Source organism: Leptodactylus fuscus, chromosome 3, assembly GCF_031893055.1.
Source record: "Leptodactylus fuscus isolate aLepFus1 chromosome 3, aLepFus1.hap2, whole genome shotgun sequence".
Classification (NCBI taxonomy): Eukaryota; Metazoa; Chordata; class Amphibia; order Anura; family Leptodactylidae; genus Leptodactylus; species Leptodactylus fuscus.
The window spans coordinates 50,754,855-50,777,350 of record NC_134267.1 but is presented as its reverse complement, the minus strand read 5'-3'; the positions used below and the strand labels follow the sequence as shown (position 1 = coordinate 50,777,350).

The window sequence follows — 22,496 nt, the reverse complement described above, 5'->3', positions numbered from 1 at the left end:
TTGCTCTTTCACTATGTCCCTGCCTGTTCAAAATAAACTACAGGTATCCAGGTTTAAGATGCGCATAATAAAATCTCTCAACGCGTTTCAAAGTTAAACTTATCATCAGGAGAGGATGTAAATCAAAAAAATAATAAAGATGTAGTTGCGGTTAAAACCGCATTTCCCGGTCCCTGATGGTGGGAGCCGGTACGGAGTGTCTGACGCTGACTGCTGCAGCGCTGGGGTTTAAATAGAGCCCAGACTGCTTCTAAGGATACGCCCCCTCGACATCATTCGGGTCTCCGCCAATCAGATTGCAGAGTCTCCGTGCGGAGGATAGCTCCTCCTTCTGTGGGCGTATGTTTGCCTCCGAAGCGTCCAAAATAAACAGCGCTGTTACTGTCTATGGAAGAGGAACCCGAAGGTAGGTATATATCATATCTGACAGATATTGGGAATGAATCGCTCCACACCAAAACTCTTTATTGCCATTAATACGCAAACACACAACTCCCTGCATTTATTGGCAGGTGAAAAAGATCGTGTAGCATATAGATAGGTCTGAAAAGTGGGCAATACCCTGCGTTTATTGACGGGTAAAAATACCCGCCTAGCATACATATTCATTTAGCGGAAGTTCAAAAGGAACCATGATAGGGGGACATTTCTGAGAATCAGTCCCATCATCACTTCAGTACACTATCGATGCGAATAAAAAATAAAAAATGTTTAATCTAATCATTTACAAGATTACTGCTACGGTAAAAGGACTTAATATGGAGTTAACCCTATCCCTACCATAGTGTACTGAGAGGAGCTATAGTGAAAGGACTTAATATGGAGTTAACCCTATCCCTACCATAGTGTACTGAGAGGAGCTATAGTGAAAGGACTTAATATGGAGTTAACCCTATCCCTACCATAGTGTACTAAGAGGAGCTATAGTGAAAGGACTTAATATGGAGTTAACCCTATCCTTACCATAGTGTACTAAGAGGGACAAGTGCCTCAAGACATGCCTTTCCCTCATTGTTCCTATTTCCTGGGTTTTTATAGGTTAGAGAAGATATCAAAATTAGTGGAGTATATCCAGCCCTACTGTCTATTTAGTCTCAAATAAATGGGGCAAAGGAAATTTGATCGTTAAGACCTTTTGGTCTTACACATTGGAATTTAAAGATCCACCTCGCCTCGTGTTGTAACAAAAGGCGATCCCAGTCACCTCCCCTTGTGGGTTCGGGTACATGTTCAATACCCTGAAACTTCAAAGTTTCAGGGTTGCCACCATGATACTGCCACACGTGGTTCGATAAAGTTTTATCCTCTTTCCTGTTGATATAACCAATATGTTCCAACACTCTCTTTTTGAACTCACGTCGGGTCTTTCCGACATAGTTGAGTGGACACGGACATGTGACACAGTAGATCACTCCTGCCGTCCGGCAGTTGATAAATTGTCTCGTATCATAATGGATGTTAGTCGTTACGCACAGTACTTGATTCCCTTTCTGTATGTGTTCACATGCCTTACATGTACCACACTTGAATGTGCCGTGTGGAATACTGCGATTTAACCACGTTTTCTCAGGTGCAGCAGGTCTTAGATGGCTATGTATCAATAGGTCACGTAGGTTCCTGCCTCTCCTGTACGTGACACTAGGTCTTTCACTCACAAGGGGTCTAACCTCTGAATCCATTGTGAGAATGTCCCAATATGATCTTAAGATATCCAGTACATTCTTATATCCCCGGTCATAATTGCCTATTAATCTGACAATTTTATTGTCACTAATCGAACGTTGTTTTGGTGTAAGTAGTTCTGTTCTATCTCTACTCTTTGCATCTTTTCTTGCTTTGAGTAGCTCCTCTCAGTACACTATGGTAGGGATAGGGTTAACTCCATATTAAGTCCTTTCACTATAGCTCCTCTCAGTACACTATGGTAGGGATAGGGTTAACTCCATATTAAGTCCTTTTACCGTAGCAGTAATCTTGTAAATGATTAGATTAAACATTTTTTATTTTTTATTCGCATCGATAGTGTACTGAAGTGATGATGGGACTGATTCTCAGAAATGTCCCCCTATCATGGTTCCTTTTGAACTTCCGCTAAATGAATATGTATGCTAGGCGGGTATTTTTACCCGTCAATAAACGCAGGGTATTGCCCACTTTTCAGACCTATCTATATGCTACACGATCTTTTTCACCTGCCAATAAATGCAGGGAGTTGTGTGTTTGCGTATTAATGGCAATAAAGAGTTTTGGTGTGGAGCGATTCATTCCCAATATCTGTCAGATATGATATATACCTACCTTCGGGTTCCTCTTCCATAGACAGTAACAGCGCTGTTTATTTTGGACGCTTCGGAGGCAAACATACGCCCACAGAAGGAGGAGCTATCCTCCGCACGGAGACTCTGCAATCTGATTGGCGGAGACCCGAATGATGTCGAGGGGGCGTATCCTTAGAAGCAGTCTGGGCTCTATTTAAACCCCAGCGCTGCAGCAGTCAGCGTCAGACACTCCGTACCGGCTCCCACCATCAGGGACCGGGAAATGCGGTTTTAACCGCAACTACATCTTTATTATTTTTTTGATTTACATCCTCTCCTGATGATAAGTTTAACTTTGAAACGCGTTGAGAGATTTTATTATGCGCATCTTAAACCTGGATACCTGTAGTTTATTTTGAACAGGCAGGGACATAGTGAAAGAGCATAAATGTCAGTAAATTACTAAGACCAGCATTTGGTATGCACACTTAATCTGTAAAAAAGCCGCACCTAGCTTACATAGGGTGGCATGTGTGTAAGTGTGCATGAGTGTCAATAGGCTCCAGGGCTCTATGCAAGATATCAGAGCAGGGTAATGGGGGGATGATTATCCTATACAGCTACGGCAGCAGCTAGAGTAACAACCTCTTATTCTTGAACCTATAAAGTGGTGTTTACTAGCATGTGCCAGAGAGTTAGTTTACTATTCCCTGGATGCTCATTTAAATCAATATAATTGCGCCAGCAGTCTGTGGGGACACATACTGAAAGAGTGTATTGGGAGTTGTCCTAATCACGCCTGCTGGTGTGTTTGTTATTTGTTTGTTTTAATAGCCCTGGCTATATTATTTTTAGCTGATCAAAATAAAAGTTATATTTTATGCTAGTTAGAATTCGTGTGTTTAAAGGTAGCATTTTGTGCCCCTCTTTGTCAAATAGAATTTAGCTAGTATCCCCTTAGTTGGGATAGGAGGCAGTCTAACAAGAACCAGATAATATCTATTTATCATGTCTAGTTTTCTATCAGAGAATTTTGAAACCGATAAATGGTTAGAGGAAGCCAAAAGTGTGTTTTCCGAAAAGGAGTACGTTGGTAGTGAACTCCCCACATCCATGAAAGACACCTTTAAATTACTCACTAAGGCTTATAGAGATTACGTGAATTCATGGTGGGAGTTACAGGGCTTGAAAAATTACCTACAACATAAGATAGTCCCTAGGGGACTGAGAAATGGGATACTGCCTGCGAAAAGGATTAGATCACAACAACTAATGCAAAAGTGGGAAAAAGAGGTCACTGAATCTTCCCTAAGACTGATAGCGCTTTTAGTTGAGGAAGAGCAAGATAACCTTCAGAAGTTGTCATTAAACTTGAAGGAAGTGATTACTAAAGCTAAAACTTTCTCAGCAGAAGTAGATTTTAGTAAGAAAGAAAAAGATTTGCAATCTAATATAGAGAGATATACCAGTCAGATAAAATCAAGGAAACATTTTCAATTCCAGAGAGATTTGCTCGAGTTTAAAGAAAATAGAGCTTATGTGGGTTTAAATACCCGAAACCAAAGTGATATTTCTTCTAGCGAATTTGAAACATCAGATACTGAACGTAACCAACGTCCTCCCGGTGCTAGGAGCAGAAATAAGGGAAGATTCAGCAGGAACCAGTATCGTTCTAATAGTCCAGCCACTAGGACCTCTAGAAACCCACAGCAGAACAGTGAACAGGGGGGTTTTTTATCAAGGGGTCCCCCGATCACACAGTATTTTTTACGGGGTCGGGGAGAACCAAATCCACCTCAGAAATAATAAAGAGCAATCCCCTTTGTGAAACACTAAATAGAACTAACGAAATGCAGGTGGTTAATCTTTCAAGCCATGAATTAACATCAGAGGAACATAATGTACTCAAAAAAGGCCTGTCATTTGTGCCAACAGTGCAATTTGATTTATTTTCATGGGTAAAGGACATTTCATTATTCACACGAAAGCTAAAATGGATGAAATACATGAACGCAATTAATAAGAAAAAATGTGAGGAGTTGGGGATAGACCCTGAGGATTTTGAAAATCTTAAACTGTTGGAAGAACTATGGAGGGAGGGGGAGGGCATAGAGGAGACTAAGTCACTCACAAGCCTCCAACCAAAGAGTACTAGCGCACCCCCGGTCTTTGAAAATAGCTCCATTGAAATCTTTGAACAGTTGGTGATCAGGGACCTGACTAGGGTAGAAACATCTGACCTAATGAAAGGCAACAACCTGACACGTACAGAAATGATGGCTCTAAAGGATCTATCAAATAACGATAAAATTGTTATTAAACCGTCAGATAAAGGCGGGAACGTTATATTGATGGATAGAGATACATACGTAAAAATGTGTTTGTCACTGTTAGAAGATCAAGAGACTTATCGAGTCCTTGATAGCAACCCTACAAGTATTTTCAAAAGGGAATTAGACTCCATCCTCAAAAGGGCCCTTGAAATTGGCCTCATTGACAAAAAAGAACTGGCGTTCATGGAAAATAGAACTCCCACTGTGCCTACTTTCTACAGCCTTCCGAAGCTCCACAAAGGGGTATCTCCCCTTAAAGGAAGACCCATTGTCTCGGGCATAGGGGGACTGACGCAGGGGGCGGGCATCTATTTAGATAGGGTGCTTCGCCCTTTCGTGTCATCTCTTTCCTCCTATGCCCGAGACACGATGGACGTCCTGAGACAATTACAGGACGTCCATCTTCCACCAGGTTCGTTTCTAGCGTCTCTAGACGTTGAAGCATTATATAGTTCGATCCCGCATGACAAGGGGTGTGCGGCGATTAGATACTTCCTACAGAGTAGGAGAACTCAGCTAACAGACCATGGCGAGTTTATTTTGGAGCTCCTAGAATTCGTGCTGACTAGAAACTACTTTACGTTTGACGGGCGCTTCTTCCACCAGCAGCGGGGGACCGCTATGGGGAGCTCTGCAGCCCCGACTTATGCTAATTTATTTTTGGGCTGGTGGGAGGAGCGCCTCGTCTTTACAGAAGAGCACGAACAATGGACTCCATATATCTCGCTCTGGCTACGTTATATTGATGACGTGCTGATTCTGTGGACAGGTACAGTGGAGAGCTTTAACACTTTTGTGGAAAAGTTGAATGATAATGACATCAACATGAGATTCACCTCGACTATAGACCCGGTCACCATCACCTTTCTAGACATCACTGTCACAGTCGACGAATCTGGCAAGTTGAAAACCAACCTATTTCGTAAAGATACAGCGACCAATTCTCTCCTCAGGTGGGATAGTTATCACCCAGCACCCCTGAGGAGAGGCATACCCAAGGGACAGTTTCTGCGCGTTCGCAGGAATTGTTCGGACTTGGAGGACTTTGAAGAAAAATCAGAAGAATTAGGAGCCAGATTTAGGCAACGAGGTTACCCTAACCCATTACTACTCAAAGCAAGAAAAGATGCAAAGAGTAGAGATAGAACAGAACTACTTACACCAAAACAACGTTCGATTAGTGACAATAAAATTGTCAGATTAATAGGCAATTATGACCGGGGATATAAGAATGTACTGGATATCTTAAGATCATATTGGGACATTCTCACAATGGATTCAGAGGTTAGACCCCTTGTGAGTGAAAGACCTAGTGTCACGTACAGGAGAGGCAGGAACCTACGTGACCTATTGATACATAGCCATCTTAGACCTGCTGCACCTGAGAAAACGTGGTTAAATCGCAGTATTCCACACGGCACATTCAAGTGTGGTACATGTAAGGCATGTGAACACATACAGAAAGGGAATCAAGTACTGTGCGTAACGACTAACATCCATTATGATACGAGACAATTTATCAACTGCCGGACGGCAGGAGTGATCTACTGTGTCACATGTCCGTGTCCACTCAACTATGTCGGAAAGACCCGACGTGAGTTCAAAAAGAGAGTGTTGGAACATATTGGTTATATCAACAGGAAAGAGGATAAAACTTTATCGAACCACGTGTGGCAGTATCATGGTGGCAACCCTGAAACTTTGAAGTTTCAGGGTATTGAACATGTACCCGAACCCACAAGGGGAGGTGACTGGGATCGCCTTTTGTTACAACACGAGGCGAGGTGGATCTTTAAATTCCAATGTGTAAGACCAAAAGGTCTTAACGATCAAATTTCCTTTGCCCCATTTATTTGAGACTAAATAGACAGTAGGGCTGGATATACTCCACTAATTTTGATATCTTCTCTAACCTATAAAAACCCAGGAAATAGGAACAATGAGGGAAAGGCATGTCTTGAGGCACTTGTCCCTCTTAGTACACTATGGTAAGGATAGGGTTAACTCCATATTAAGTCCTTTCACTATAGCTCCTCTTAGTACACTATGGTAGGGATAGGGTTAACTCCATATTAAGTCCTTTCACTATAGCTCCTCTCAGTACACTATGGTAGGGATAGGGTTAACTCCATATTAAGTCCTTTCACTATAGCTCCTCTCAGTACACTATGGTAGGGATAGGGTTAACTCCATATTAAGTCCTTTTACCGTAGCAGTAATCTTGTAAATGATTAGATTAAACATTTTTTATTTTTTATTCGCATCGATAGTGTACTGAAGTGATGATGGGACTGATTCTCAGAAATGTCCCCCTATCATGGTTCCTTTTGAACTTCCGCTAAATGAATATGTATGCTAGGCGGGTATTTTTACCCGTCAATAAACGCAGGGTATTGCCCACTTTTCAGACCTATCTATATGCTACACGATCTTTTTCACCTGCCAATAAATGCAGGGAGTTGTGTGTTTGCGTATTAATGGCAATAAAGAGTTTTGGTGTGGAGCGATTCATTCCCAATATCTGTCAGATATGATATATACCTACCTTCGGGTTCCTCTTCCATAGACAGTAACAGCGCTGTTTATTTTGGACGCTTCGGAGGCAAACATACGCCCACAGAAGGAGGAGCTATCCTCCGCACGGAGACTCTGCAATCTGATTGGCGGAGACCCGAATGATGTCGAGGGGGCGTATCCTTAGAAGCAGTCTGGGCTCTATTTAAACCCCAGCGCTGCAGCAGTCAGCGTCAGACACTCCGTACCGGCTCCCACCATCAGGGACCGGGAAATGCGGTTTTAACCGCAACTACATCTTTATTATTTTTTTGATTTACATCCTCTCCTGATGATAAGTTTAACTTTGAAACGCGTTGAGAGATTTTATTATGCGCATCTTAAACCTGGATACCTGTAGTTTATTTTGAACAGGCAGGGACATAGTGAAAGAGCATAAATGTCAGTAAATTACTAAGACCAGGATTTGGTATGCACACTTAATCTGTAAAAAAGCCGCACCTAGCTTACATAGGGTGGCATGTGTGTAAGTGTGCATGAGTGTCAATAGGCTCCAGGGCTCTATGCAAGATATCAGAGCAGGGTAATGGGGGGATGATTATCCTATACAGCTACGGCAGCAGCTAGAGTAACAACCTCTTATTCTTGAACCTATAAAGTGGTGTTTACTAGCATGTGCCAGAGAGTTAGTTTACTATTCCCTGGATGCTCATTTAAATCAATATAATTGCGCCAGCAGTCTGTGGGGACACATACTGAAAGAGTGTATTGGGAGTTGTCCTAATCACGCCTGCTGGTGTGTTTGTTATTTGTTTGTTTTAATAGCCCTGGCTATATTATTTTTAGCTGATCAAAATAAAAGTTATATTTTATGCTAGTTAGAATTCGTAAGTTAAATCTCTGAGACAACGTTTTGTATCCTTCCCCTGAACAACTATGTTGAACAATCTTTGTTTTCAGATCATTTGAGAGCGGGCTGTCCATGTTCGGCGACCATCAAACTTAACTGAACTTGAATTGTTTTGTAGAAAGAAATGGTCCAAAATACCTTCATCCAGGATCCAGGAACTGATTAAAAGCTACAGGAAGCGACTAGAGGCTGTTATCTATGCAAAAGGAGGATGTACTAAATATTAATGTCACTTTTCTGTTGAGGTGCCCATATTTTTGCACCGGTCAAATTTTGGTTTAATGCATATTGCGCATTTTCTGTTAGTACAATAAACCTCATTTCAATCCTGAAATATTACTGTGTCCATCAGTTATTAGATATATCAAACTGAAATGGCTGTTGCAAACACCAAAATATTTAGAACTAAAAATGATTAAGATTAATAGGGGTGCCCAAACTTTTTCATAGGACTGTATATATATACACATACTGTTCCAATGCTGCACCTGCAAAGTTCTCCTCTGTATTGTCTACCATGGTAAGGAGTCTTTCAAAGGGACAGGAGGTGTTGGGTTTTACTCAGGACAAAAGGAGGCTGTGGAGGACTATCAAAAAGTCAATATTTTCACTGGAGTACCCCTTTAGTTCTTTCAGAAAAGGCCTGAAGTCCCCATAGCCCACGTGGTCCTGCACTAAGGCTTCATCCCTCCATGTCACAACTGGGTGCGAGCCACAGATGAAGATACTTAATGTGGGCAGCTAGGTTATACAAGAGAAAATGGCAAAAGGCCAAGTTCCCGTCCAACTTGGTGCACATAACCAACCTTAGTTTATTACATTAATCATGTGTTATATCCATGAAGTTGTTTTGTATCTGTCTTTTACAATTTGGGTTATAATTTCTAGGCAATTATGTAATTGGGTTTTAGTTGTTAGATAACCATGATATCTATGTAGTGTTATTTGTATCCCTATGCTGCGGTATTTGCATCGCCTTTTAACAGCTTTTTGTGTAAGAAGGGATTATGTTTGTCTGTATTTCCCGGCCGATGCGTTGACGCATGCACATTCGGCTGGGTTTTATTTGATGTTATTCAATATTGAAGTTGGGCGCAATGACATCATCGCGTTACGCGTGTGTGATGACGTCATCTGTAGACCCGCGGCCGAACACGGAAGGAACTCCTTGCGATACTGTGGCATTCGGGCAGGTTACACACAGGTGATCCTTTTTTTGTCATTTATTTGATCTGTGGGGAGATATATATACTGTATTATGGCACATAAACATTCTGCTTCTGACAAAGCCACGCTAGGGCGAAACGCGCGTCAGGCATTTGGATCTTGTCCCACCTGTGGCGTCCTGGTTGTTGTCCCCTGTATGGTGTAACCCTTTATTGCCAAGAATGTCTATTGGTATGTATTAGATACTAACTGTGGTTTGATCCTATGATGTAAATGTCTATTTATACTGCCTATGTGACGCTATGTGTGCTTTGTGACGATCACTAGCTATTTAGATCAGCCACTCCTCTGGTTAGCGTGCAGTATATGCATGCTAATATATACTTAATACCATTCAGTCACTATATTTCCTTGGCTAATATCTATATTTATATTTAGATATAATTTTTTCTAGTATTCTGTAGATGTGTATTTGTTACACATTCAGGGGTGACTTCCAGCCAGCCATTAGTGGGAGGGTTACGGTATTTGTCCGCCAAAAACATCTAGGTGGTCCCTCTGTTGTCCTCCATTGTCTTATGTGTTTCTTGTTCTTCTTTGGATACGTAATAAAGATATTTTTGTAATTTTTTATATGATTTTTGTTGGTCCCCTTTTTCTTTGTGTGTTGTATATACTTAGTTTAACTCTGTTATTATGCCACTAGAAGGATACTGTGTAAGGCCCTATAGAGGCCCTGTTTATAGACAGGCTCATATTTTCTAGGGTGTGAAGCATTTTTGACAGAAAAATATTTTTAATCAGAATTACTCTTCTAGCCATGGAGACCAGTAGGGAGTTCTACAACTGGGTAGATAATGGACAGTATGACTTTTGTATATATCAGAAGGGTGTCAAGGCCCGTGACCTTACCAGGGAGGGTTCAATTGGTCAAGTAGGCTGCAATTTCTGCATTAATTTTATCCAAACAGGAAGAAAAGAGATGAGAATAAAATGAATTAAAGCACTGCAAAACAGAGGCTATGGAATGACATACATTGCCACGACCATCCCTGATAGGCAAAATAGCCAGGGGACTCATCGTATAAAGTAGGCCAGAAACTTGGCAGACTCATCGGTCAACTCCATTTCTTTTTGCTTCAGGAACAATCTATGGCACTCGGCCCTCAAAGCCAATGGTTGGGTATAAGATCTCTGAAAGGACCACTATAAAGCATTTGTTTATGAAATCTGCAGCAAACATTAGGCTCATAAGAGTAACAGGCGGAGCGTCCAGTAAAGTCTTGATCCAATAAAAATAGAGCGGTTATTTAAGGCAATAAAAACCACGTTCAGGCACACACTTACCCTTAGTCATAGCATGACTAAAACATGTTATGACTAAGAGCAGCTTCTGTTGGAAACACGTCAGCATTCTCCTTCTGTTGTCTCATGCACTCCCGATGCTCCATTGTACTGAGCCAATCCTGCATGCAGTACATGGTGAGCTGGAGAAGAGTGGAGATGCTCTATGTACTGTTAGCGTCAGCTCACACTGAGTTTTTTTACATGGATTTTGACACTGAATCCGCCTCAAAATCAACCTCCAAAAAAAGCCTCCCAATAGAATTCTATTGGAAGGCTTTTTTTTTGGAGGCTGATTTTGAGGCAGATTCAGCGTCAAAATCCTCACTAAAAAAACTCAGTGTGAACTGACCCTTAAGCTTATTAGGGTTGATCTGCCTTAAAGTATGCACTTAAATATCAGCCAGACATCCTATTTAAAGGGGTATTCCCATGATGCTTGTTCAGTAACCTGCAGGCTGTTGTGTTCTCTTCACTTCCTGCTTTTCTCGGCACATAGGTGGGCGGGGTTTCACTTGCACGGGATTGGTTGTAAATGAATTACCACAGTGTGAAGCTGATGTAGGAGAGCTGGATTTGAGTCAGTTTGCATTACATACAGAGGTAACTCCCTATCTCAGCCCTTATCAGCCAAATTCAATTAAACCGACTGATAAGAGCTCAGAAATCCTGGAGCTCTCACATCGCCTATCTGAGAAACTCCGATACTTATCAGACACAAACAGCTCAGAGCTGCTCCCAGCCCCTCCCTCCCCCCCTCTCCCCTGATGAGAGCAGGCAGCTACATCACTTGACAAATGAGCAGATAATCCCAAGGGCCATATAAATGAGTGTAAACAATGAAGTGAATAAATTAAGATAGCGGCCAAACAAAGCAGTTTTGATAAAGCAATGCATTTAGGAAAAGTCTTAAATCCACATAAACTATCAGTATAGATAGGATCCTTGTGATGGGACAACCCCTTTAATTTCTTATGCACATTGTATATGTGAACTGGCAAACGCTTACTTGTTTATTTTTGGTAGGTTTAAAACAGTCCTTGCACACCGTGGCCCTAAAAAGACATAAAAACAGACAATGTTAACAAAAGAGGAACAAAAGGCAAAATCCTTGAACGAATCTGAAAATATGCTACAAACTATTTCTATTCCTTCTTTCTAATTCGTTTTATAAAAGTGAGACTGCCACCTAACATTGTGTAGTTTCTGTAGTTTAGCGGAAGAGAAATTGATAGAAGTAAATACAATAATCTGAAACAATCCAATGCCATGAATATCACTACACCTACACAAGTGCTTTGCCTAACCAAGTTTTTCCCCTATGCAGAGTATATCAGACACTTAGGCCCAGCATGGATTTGTACAAAGGGATAGGCTACAACAGGAGCAGTACTGTGGTACTTGTTCTGGTACCCCAGGTCTGCCGAATATGCTCCATGTCGTACGGAATCTCAGCGGGGGAACTCTAGTTAATAGGAACACTAATCCTAGAAATGAATGATTAAAGTAAACAAGAAATATAGCTGTGATCACAGTTTGTCCATCTACAGCATTTTCTGCATGATCTTGACACATTCTGCAGAGAACACAGGGGTTAAACTCCTACGTGCCCAGTTAGAGGATGCCAGGGAATAGCAATGGCAGTGATGTTAAAGAGGACCTTTCACCATATCCGGGCACAGGCAGTGTTATATACTGCCAGAAAGCTGACAGTGCGCTGAATTCAGCGCACTGTCAGCTTTCCCGATCCGTGCCCGGTGTAAAGCGCTATCGGTCCCGGTACCGTAGCGCTTTACAGTCAGAAGGGCGTTTCTGACCATTAGCCAGAGACGTCCTTCTGCCTCGCGGCGCCAATCGCGCTGTGCTGTGGAGCCGGGAGGAACGCCCCCTCCCTCCCTGATAATGCTCGTCTACGGACAAGCTGTGTGAGCAGAGGGAGGGGGCGTTCCTCCCCGCTCCACAGCACAGCGCGATTGGCGCCGCGAGGCAGAAGGACGTCTCTGGCTAATGGTCAGACACGCCCTTCTGACCATAGAAGAGCTACGGTACCGGGCCGTAAGCTCTTCACACCGGGCACAGATCGGGAAAGCCGACAGTGCGCTGAATTCAGCGCACTGTCAGCTTTCTGGCAGTATATAGAACTGCCTGTGCCCGGATATGGTGAAAGGTCCTCTTTAAGCAAACTTTTTTCCTACTGAAGATAAAGCAGAACAAGAGGTTCATGCTACAGCCAGTTATCTTACAACCAGCCAGTTATCTTACCACCAGCCACATGAAAAACAGAAACTATTTCTTTATATATTTTTCAGTTTTAATAGTAATTTCAGACAATGTAAAAAGAGGAGATTACATTCTAGGAATTTTCTGTGTTTTGTGGTCCTTTAACTTCACTATTTTGATCTATCTTAAATAAGCCAATCTAGTAGAAAAAAAAAAGTCCACTACATCTTTACAGGAGAGAAGAATGGAACTTCAATTCTTTGGAGGGGAGCAACAAGAATATGTTGCGGTAAAAGGTCAATAAGGTCACTGAAACAGGTAAGGGTAGAATATGTTATGTGATGTTAGATGGATCACTACTACAGAGAACATGGATAGAATAGAACCACTATTTAGAAATCACTTGGACCATAGGAAACAATCTGCAATCTGTAGATGATTCCTTAAAGGGGTATTCCCATCTTTTTTTTTTTTTTTGCAAATATAAGTAATTAAAAATTCTGCAGAGTTTTAAAGATTTTCTCTAACTTTCTTAGTGGTGACAGTCTGTTATCTTGATTGGTTGCCATATATACGACCACTAATGCAGAAACTTTGTATGGTCTGGGACTTCTCAGGAACCCAACACTACATGTATGAGAAGATATCCCGGCCACAATAAAGAAATCATGGCTGATTTTCTGACCTTAGAAAGTTTCTGCATTAGTGGTCGTAACCATTGGCAACCGATCAAGATAACAGACTGTCACCACTGAGAAAGTTAGAGAAAATCTTTAAAACTCTGCAGAACTTTTAATTACTTATATTTGCAAAATAATAATAATTATAATTATGTAGCTGGGAATACCCCTTTAACATCTATGAGAGTGCTCTATGGCTGCTCTTTGAACCATACAGAGGTACCTATTATGAATGAAGTGTTCCTATGTTATCTGTAGAGTTTTGAACTCTTATTTTGAAGCTGCTTGTAATGATAATAAGATAAATGCTGAGAAGTGGTCTCTACAGAACAGGAAGTTCAAACAATAAAAGAGTTGACAGTATGGGATCATAACACAGAACACGTGCTGGTGGTAGTGTTAATAAATTTTGTTTTATTTTTTTCTTGCAAAGTTGTATTCACCTTTTTGTTTTGGGGTTTATTTTCTTTCGATTGAACATTGAGATTTGCTGATTTGAATTACGCTCTTTAGCAATAAATAAATTATTATTATTATTGTTTATTTATATAGCACCATTAATTCCATGGTGCTTTACATTTGGGGGTTACATACAATACACAGAATATACAGGTAGATCTAATACTAACAATGACCGACTGGTACGGTGGGGTAGAGGGCCCTGCCCACGAGGGCTTACAATCTATGAATGAATGAATGAATAACACACCAAGATGGAAATGTCGGATTGTTGCAAAACTATGCATACAGTTATATCTATATCTACCACAGCCATTCAGGGGATAGGCATTGAGATAGTCAGTCAACACCTATAAGTTCCAGGTTGTGCTCCTCAATGACAAGCTAGACTGGCGGATCACCTGGATACGCTGTACAGAACCCACACTAGGCTCTACTTGCTATGGAGTCCAGGGGGCACTTCTTAGGGTCTTTTTTTAACTCTATAGTAGCATCAGCCATCTTCTTCAGAGTGGCCTACTTGCGGAGTAGTATACCAGCCGGGGACAGAAATAGACTGATTAGAACAGCCAGCTCTGTCCTGGGGAGCCCCCTGACCCAGTGCAGGTGGTGGGTGACAGAAGGATACTGTCCGTGGTGAGCTCCATCCTGGAGAACAACTCCCATACCATGTATGTGACCATGATAGCACTGGGCAGTACTGTCAGTAACCGATTACTTTACCCCAAGTGTGAGAAGGAGCGCTATCGGAGATCCTTCCTCCCAACCACGGTCAGGCTGTATAATCAACATCAGACTAAGCGAAGATCACTCCACACAGACAACTAAATGGTCCTGAAGTTTTTTCTTTTTGTTATGACTCCTACTATCCTTTTTATCTTCTATTCTGAGCTTTCGTATGTTTCTTTTTTCCATGTATTATTACTGTATTATCTATGCTGCTGTAACACACTGAATATCCCCATGGTGGGACTATTAAAGGATTATCTTATCTCAGGCAGATATGTACTGTAATTATTAAAGGTGTGTTCTGCTTAGATACTGAGTCCTGCCACAAGAGGGTATAAAATTGCTCTCACCCCCCACTGCTCTATAAAAAGGCTCTCAGAGGCTACTTTTGGCTAGTGTACCTCTTGGTGAGGCTTCATTTACTGCTAGACATGCTTCTACAATGCACTCAAAGATATTTTGTCCAGCTGACAGCCTTTAAGAGCGGAAGCATCATCAGAATGAAGCTCACCATCAAGGCTATTTATTGCTAATTGTACCGTTATGGGACCAGCTGGAACATCATCTTTAGCAAACTACGAGTTTGCAGGATCTACAGCCCTAGCTGAAACATCTGTGGGCAAATGAACTGCAGGATACCATACCGAACTAGTATTCTCCAAGCCCAACTGTATCACATCTTGTATCCAGGGTAGAGGTGGCCCAACAGGGTACTAAAGCCTCTGTTCAATTGTACAATTTTCTCTAATAAACTTATCCATTTGCTTTAATATTATAATCAGTTACTTATATTACCATCACATTCACACATATAAAGGTCCAACTTTCAACAACATTCTTTATTTTCTTTGTCATTGAAATACATTTTGGAAAGAAGAGCAAGTAACAAAAACTGGAAGCTGGGTCATTCCATGTCAAGTGGACCAGTGCTCCCCACTTGACCATCTCCAGTGAAAGGTCAACAGTGCTCCAGGTATTTGATATCTGGCCCTAAAAATTTACAGAACCTCGTTTCAAACATACATGTACATCCTTATAAATTTTCAGCAAAATCGGAGAAGGTCGAGTGGGGACGATTTTAAAAACTGGTCCACTTGATGTGGAATGACCCAGCTTTCAGATACGTATAGAACCACTTAATGACTGGGCTATTTTCTCTGGTTCTTGACTGGACATATGTTAGTTTTTTTTGTTTCATGACGTTTTGAAGGCTATTTTCCTTTGGGTTATACAAATAATTTTTGCATATTTTTTGGTGATACATAGGGATTTTTTATTGCATTTATAGTTATGCATTTTTTTTTCTTTTTTTAATGTCTAAAAACGTAAAACAAAAAGTGGGGGAACATGTCTTTTTCACTTTTCTTTCAATAGCACAAAGTGCTACTAACATTTTTTTTAAAATAGTTTTTCCTTTCTATTACGTAAATAGAAATACATACATTTTTTGTGGTTGTGGATCTGGCTAAAACCTTTTATGTGGGTGCGGTAATGACATTATTTTTAAGTCGTAATAGACCTAAGGGAGACATTTTAACAATACCTTACTTTTATTGCTGATTTTACCTGTAACTGGAGCTGATACATTAGCCCCAGTTACAGTAGGGTTTCAGCCTCCTAGTATTTATGACAGAGCTTATCTGGATCTCTGCAGCTTATGCAGACCATCAATGATCACATGACCACCATGACTGGAGGAAGGTGCCTCATGATGGCTTCCTTAGTTGTATACTGAATGCCTTCTCTATGGGGAGTGGATCTAATGCTCATTTTTGCCTCCTAGTAGTCCAGGATACATCAAGCGACAGCATTAAACGAGTATTCCCATCTTAAACATATGTGGATATGCCATAAATGTCCAATAGATGAGGATTCTTATTCCCATCTTAAGGTTACTTTGGAGATAAGGCTACACATACATTGCCACCTATGGGAGTTCACTCTCTTAAAAAGTGAATGGAGAGCAGCACATATGTGGCCACTTCTCCATTTCCCGTGGAGGCAAGCTGGGGTTCGGGTCCCATATTTTCAAGATAGGAATAAGAGATTTTCTGGGTTCACAATATGGCACATTATCCTTAGGATAGGCCATCGATCAGATTGGTGGGAGTCCAATTCTAATCATCCGCAAAGAAGGGGAGCAGGACAAAGTTGCAATACCCTATGCATCTGCTACTTTATAGGTGTACAAGGCAGTGTAAATAATGAAGTGTCAAGCACCATGGCCCCTCGAACAATTGACCATAAGGGGATATACCCTGGTCTGATATTGGCTGCCTATCCTGAGGTTAACCATCAATATTTAGTACTAGAATGTCCCTTTAAAAAGGATGTCAAAACCAGTACATCTGAATCCTATATCATTGATCTGCAACCATTGTACATCATCACCCATCCAAGTGGACCTTCCACCACCTCCGCCGAGTCCAGCTCTTTGTGTCATTTAATAACTGATGCTCTGCTGATTCTGGTACAGCTGGAATTTATTCTCTAGCCCCCACCATGACCAAGCAATAAGTGCTGTTAGTTTTGGTGTCGGATATGTTATTTAGGCTCTGTACTGTCAGGTAGGAAGACGCAAGGGGAGTGATTCTGAGCTTTGACATTGTCTACCTCTGACTGGAGATATGAATCACCTCTCTTGCCTGGACTTTGTGGTGTGGCGCCTAATAATGGAGGCCAAGACCTGGAGCTGGAGGTGGTGAAAGGTCCTCTTTAGTTAGGAATGTGACCAACATGTGAACATGGCTTGTGGTGAATCAGGATTACTTGTAGTATAATATTTATTACATGACCCGTACGGTGCTTCACCTCAGATAGTGCTAAGATGTCTAGTAAGGGAGGAATTCGACTTTAACTTCTAACAAAAGTAAAAGATTAAGATCTAAGGGGCAGTATCACTTACAGGAAGTGGCAGTCTTCATCTGTATCTTGGTGACAAAACACCACCCCGACTTCAAACAAGCTCTAAAAACAAAAACAAGATCTCAGCGATAGAAGTGCGGTAAGTAAACAGGGGAAGGGAGAATACATGACATGGTGATCAAGTGTATATGACAAAAAGAGGAAACCAATCTTCAGTGAGATTACTACAAAACAAATCTTATGCTACAAACAAAATGAAACGTTAAAGGGAGTCTGTCAGGTCAAGAACGCCTAGTAGTCCGATAATAATGCTGTGCAGAGCCATTTAATAGGAGCACAAGCATACCTTTGTGGCTATAAACTGACTGAGTAAGTGGGCGTTCATACTTGTGCCCAGTGTCCGCCTTGTGCCACCCCGCCAGGTTTCCGTCCCCAGCCCTGAGAAACTGTACAGGGGACGGCTTACTGGCAGTCAGCTTTAAAACCCATTCATTTGAATGGGTTTTAAAGGTAAGCACCGATGTCCGCCTGCGGCCTTTCCGTGAGGAAACCATTTTTTTTCGGCCGAACACAAAGCCCTGCATGTCCGGAGAGGCCGCAGGTGGACACAAGCGGTGAATGGGTTTTGAAGCTGACCGCCGAGAAGCCGTCCCCTGTCCAGTTTCTCAAGGTTGAGGACAGAAACCCTGTGGAGTGGCAAAGTGTGGACACCGAGCGCAAGTGTGAACGCTCCCTAAGACAGAAATAATCAACTTTTTATGGATATGCAAATTGACCTGCAAGTGCATCAGGGGCGGGGTTTACGTTGTCTGCACAAAGCTGTCATGACAGAGGCTGAAATATTTCATTTACTGCTAAAGGGACAATATTCTGCTCCAAACTTAGAGATCATTCACTGCACCTGTAGTGCAAATCTGCCAAATCGGGCTCACTCTGATGTACTTGCACCTGATTTTAGACCCTACAGACTTCCTTTTAACTTTTAATGCAATGCGATTATTTTCAAAGGGTCTAGAAAGAAGAGATCAGAGATCAGAGTCACTGATACTTTACAGCCGATACAGAAGTTATGGAGAGAAATTAAGTTACAACTAATCATTTCATCATTATTTCAGTATCCTAGATCCCTGTAAATCTAATTTTGCAGAAAGTGAGATATTTATAATAACTTATCTGGAGGATAAAACTCTATGAGCCAGTACCCGTAATAGCAATGGAAAGCAGAGTTCACCACCCCTGTCATAAATTCTATAAGGTATATGGACATTACAAAGGTAGACTGGTGCTCTGTATCGTCCGGTGTGGGTCAAAGGGGAGTCCAATGAGATGCCTTAATCTGGAGGACTCAATTGAATGAGAACCATGTTTCTAAAGCTTTCCCCAAACTACCAGCAGGCTCTAAAGAAGGGTTGTCCGAATAGAAAGCTAATAAAATAAAAGCTAATCCCTACACTAATCTAAACACCCTCCCCCAACTACTTTCTAAATAACATAATTTATCAAAAATGTATATTTACCCACATCCCAGGGGCGGTCACAAGACACTGACATGACATTTCTTGGTTATCCGGTGACTATCTGTTTCCCCGTTTCTGGAAATGGAACGTCACTACTACTCCCCCCCCCCTCAATCCACTCCATTATACTTACCTCTCTTTCTTCCAGTGTTCCTTCTGTGGGATGGCTCCTCCCTCTTTTCTGACTGCTGACAATAGTCCCAGCGCTGCGCTGTGCTCTGCAGCTGATAATCCACCTCTACTACGCAGCTCCCACGCCTGTGTGCTAGAGGTGAACAGTTGGCTGCAGAGCGTAGAGCAGCGCTCGGACTATTACACGTGTCAGCAGTCAGAAAAGAGGGAGGAGCCATGCCGCAGGAGCAAGAATGGAACGAAGACATATAAGTACAATGAGGTCAGGGGTGGGCAGGATAACTAGAGAGTCAAGGAGGGGGCGTATGGGAGGGAGGAAGCTAGTGTAGAAGCTACGTAGCAGAAAGCTGAACCATGTACACAAATGCAGAAGATTCCAGTAGCTCACAGAGACACCCAGAACTCATAACAATGTTTACGGTATAAGGGTGCATTCACACTGAGTAAACGCTAGCTTATTCTGAACGTAAAACACGTTCAGAATAAGCGGCGTCTAAAGCAGCTCCATTCATTTCTATGGGAGCGGGGATACGAGCGCTCCCCATAGAAATGAATGGGCTGCTTCTTTCACTCCGTGCAGTCCCATTGAAGTGAATGGGGAGTGCCGGCGTGTACGCTCCGGCATGAGCAGAGCTTGCCGTATACGCCGGCACTCCCCATTCACTTCAATGGGACTGCACGGAGTGAAAGAAGCAGCCCATTCATTTCTATGGGGAGCGCTCGTATCCCCGCTCCCATAGAAATGAATGGAGCTGCTTTAGACGCCGCTTATTCTGAACGTGTTTTACGTTCAGAATAAGCTAGCGTTTACTCAGTGTGAATGCACCCTTAGTGTGCCTTTATTATCTCATTAATAGCACTAACAGACTTATTTTTAAAAAAACTTTTTTTTGCCAAAAAACCGCCTTTAATAGTGATAGTTCATTATTAGAGATGAGCGAACACTAAAATGTTCGAGGTTCGAAATTCGATTCGAACAGCCGCTCAATGTTCGTGTGTTCGAATGGGTTTCGAAACCCATTATAGTCTATGGGGAACAGATACTCGTTAAGGGGGAAACCCAAATCCGTGTCTGGAGGGTCACCAAGTCCACTATGACACCCCAGGAAATGATGCCAACACCTCTGGAATGACACTGGGACAGCAGGGGAAGCATGTCTGGGGGCATCTAACACACCAAAGACCCTCTATTACCCCAACATCACTGCCTAACAACTACACACTTTCCACATTCAAAAAAACCTCAATCAAAGTGGGAAAATACCTGGAAACCTTCTTTACTCCCCAAATGGATGGACACAAACCCCAATTTAAGCTCAACAAACAGTAACAACCACCCCTTTAAATCACGTTCCCCATGACAACCACAAATGGAATAGGCAATGGGAATTCCAAAAGCCCTCACCCTTAACTGTCATTTTGAGTGTGTGTGTGTGTGTGTGTGTGTGATGTGGTAAGACCTTCCAAAATTCACTTTTCTAGCCCTTAACATGAGCCCTTCCAAACAAAGTTACAGGACCTTAAGCTGAGCTACCAGCAGAGATTGAGGCCCTTGGCATGAGTAGAGCCTTGCACCAGCAGTGTTTTTGGCACTTAGGGTGAGTTGAGCCTTGTACCAGCGTGTGTCCCTTAACATCAGGCGGGCCCTAAGTTCTGCGCTTTGCACAAAAGTTCCACATTAACTAGGCTGAATGGTACAAAGATTAGTAGGCCCGAGAACCAGGAACAGGTCTTGCAATGGCTGTCGGATAACGCTTAAAGCACATTGTCCACCAGCCAGGCAGCCTCTACCTCCTCTTACCCAACAGTCTTGTCCTCCTTCCACCCAAAATTCCCAATCTTCCCAGAACAACTGTGGCACCTCACTATGCCGTCCCTAGCCGTCTCAACTTCTCCCGGTGTGGCGTCCCCGCCTTGCACCAGCACGTGTCACTCAACATCAGGTGGGCCCTTAGTTCCGCGCTTTGCTGCAAGGTCCACTTGACCACCGACACTTGGACAAGCGCTTGTGGTCAGGGATGCTGCTTATCTTTAATGACAGGCCAGGGTGAATGTGGTGGAGTCTGTTCCCCGGGTGCAAACTGGGGTGGCCTATCTCCTCTCCCAGGCCAAAATTCATGGCAGGAGTAGACTGAAACCCTACGACGCTGCAACCTCCAACACAGCTACTAGCGGCAAACGCTAAAACACTGGTGTGGGGAGACGTCAGCAGGCGGTGCTGAAGCTCATCAGCTTGGGGGACAGACAGCACAGTGCCTCCGAGGTCAGGGATGCCATCCTGGCTGAGATGGCATTTTTTTTTCCCTGCTACACCTGGGGCCTGGCATTTTTACGCCTGTGATAATGGCTGGAACCTGGTAGCGGCTCTGGAGCTTGCCAGCCTCCAACACGTTCCATGTTTGGCCCACGTCTAACCTAGTGGTGCAAAGTTTTTTAAAAACATACCCAAATGTACCGAAGCTACTGTTGAAAATGCGGCGCTTGTGCGCCCACTTTTGCAAGTGCACAGGAGTCGCTGCTAGCCTAAAAACACTCTAGCAAGGCCTACATCTGTCCAAACACAGGCTGTTGTCCGTCATTCACACACGCTGAAACCCTACAATACCATATCTTGAGCAGGGTGTGTGAGCTGCACAGACCTTTGATGGAGTTCCATCTACAAAACCCAAGGGTTCCTCAAAGTCAGCAACCAAAGTTTCTGCACCATGAGTTTCCAGGGGTGGCAGAGTTATGGCTAGGGGAAGAGGCATGGATAGGGATGATGTCTAGGGGCAAAAGCAGTGTGGATGTGGAGGCAAGCTAAGCAGGAAAAACTGGGGGTACAAGCTAAGGCATGGACTGGGGTGATGTCTAGGGGCAAAAGCAGTGTGGATGTGGAGGCAAGCTAAGCAGGAAAAACTGGGGGTACAAGCTAAGGCATGGACTGGGGTGATGTCTAGGGGCAAAAGCAGTGTGGATGTGGAGGCAAGCTAAGCAGGAAAAACTGGGGGTACAAGCTAAGGCATGGACTGGGGTGATGTCTAGGGGCAAAAGCAGTGTGGATGTGGAGGCAAGCAAAGCAGGGAAAATGGTGGCTAGAGGCAAAGGGATGTCCATAGGCAGCAAGGGCAAAGATGCAAAACTCTCCCGTTTCAAGAATTTTCCTGACTTGTTTCCCCACAAAACATTCCTGGGAGGAGGGCTGAAACACCACCCTCCTCCTCCTCCGCTGTTAGATTGACCCCAGCTACGAGCTGAAAACGCTGCAACACTGGTGTGGGGAGACGTCAGCAGGCTGGGCTGAAGCTCATCAGCTTGGGAGACGGACAGCACACTGCCTCTGAGGTCAGGGATGCCATCCTGGATGAGATGGCAATTTGTTTATCCCC

General features: G+C 42.8%; 1 protein-coding gene across 1 annotated transcript in view; it reads right to left on the bottom strand.

The window, feature by feature from the left end:
- Positions 1-22,496, bottom strand: part of PUS10 (pseudouridine synthase 10) — a 103,444-nt gene that overhangs the window by 38,224 nt on the left and 42,724 nt on the right. The window contains exons 7-8 of the mRNA XM_075267581.1: positions 17,520-17,581; positions 11,536-11,581 (exon numbers count right to left, since the gene is read on the bottom strand). Of these exons, the coding sequence (XP_075123682.1) occupies positions 11,536-11,581; positions 17,520-17,581 (108 nt within the window). The remainder of the gene's footprint in view (positions 1-11,535; positions 11,582-17,519; positions 17,582-22,496) is intronic.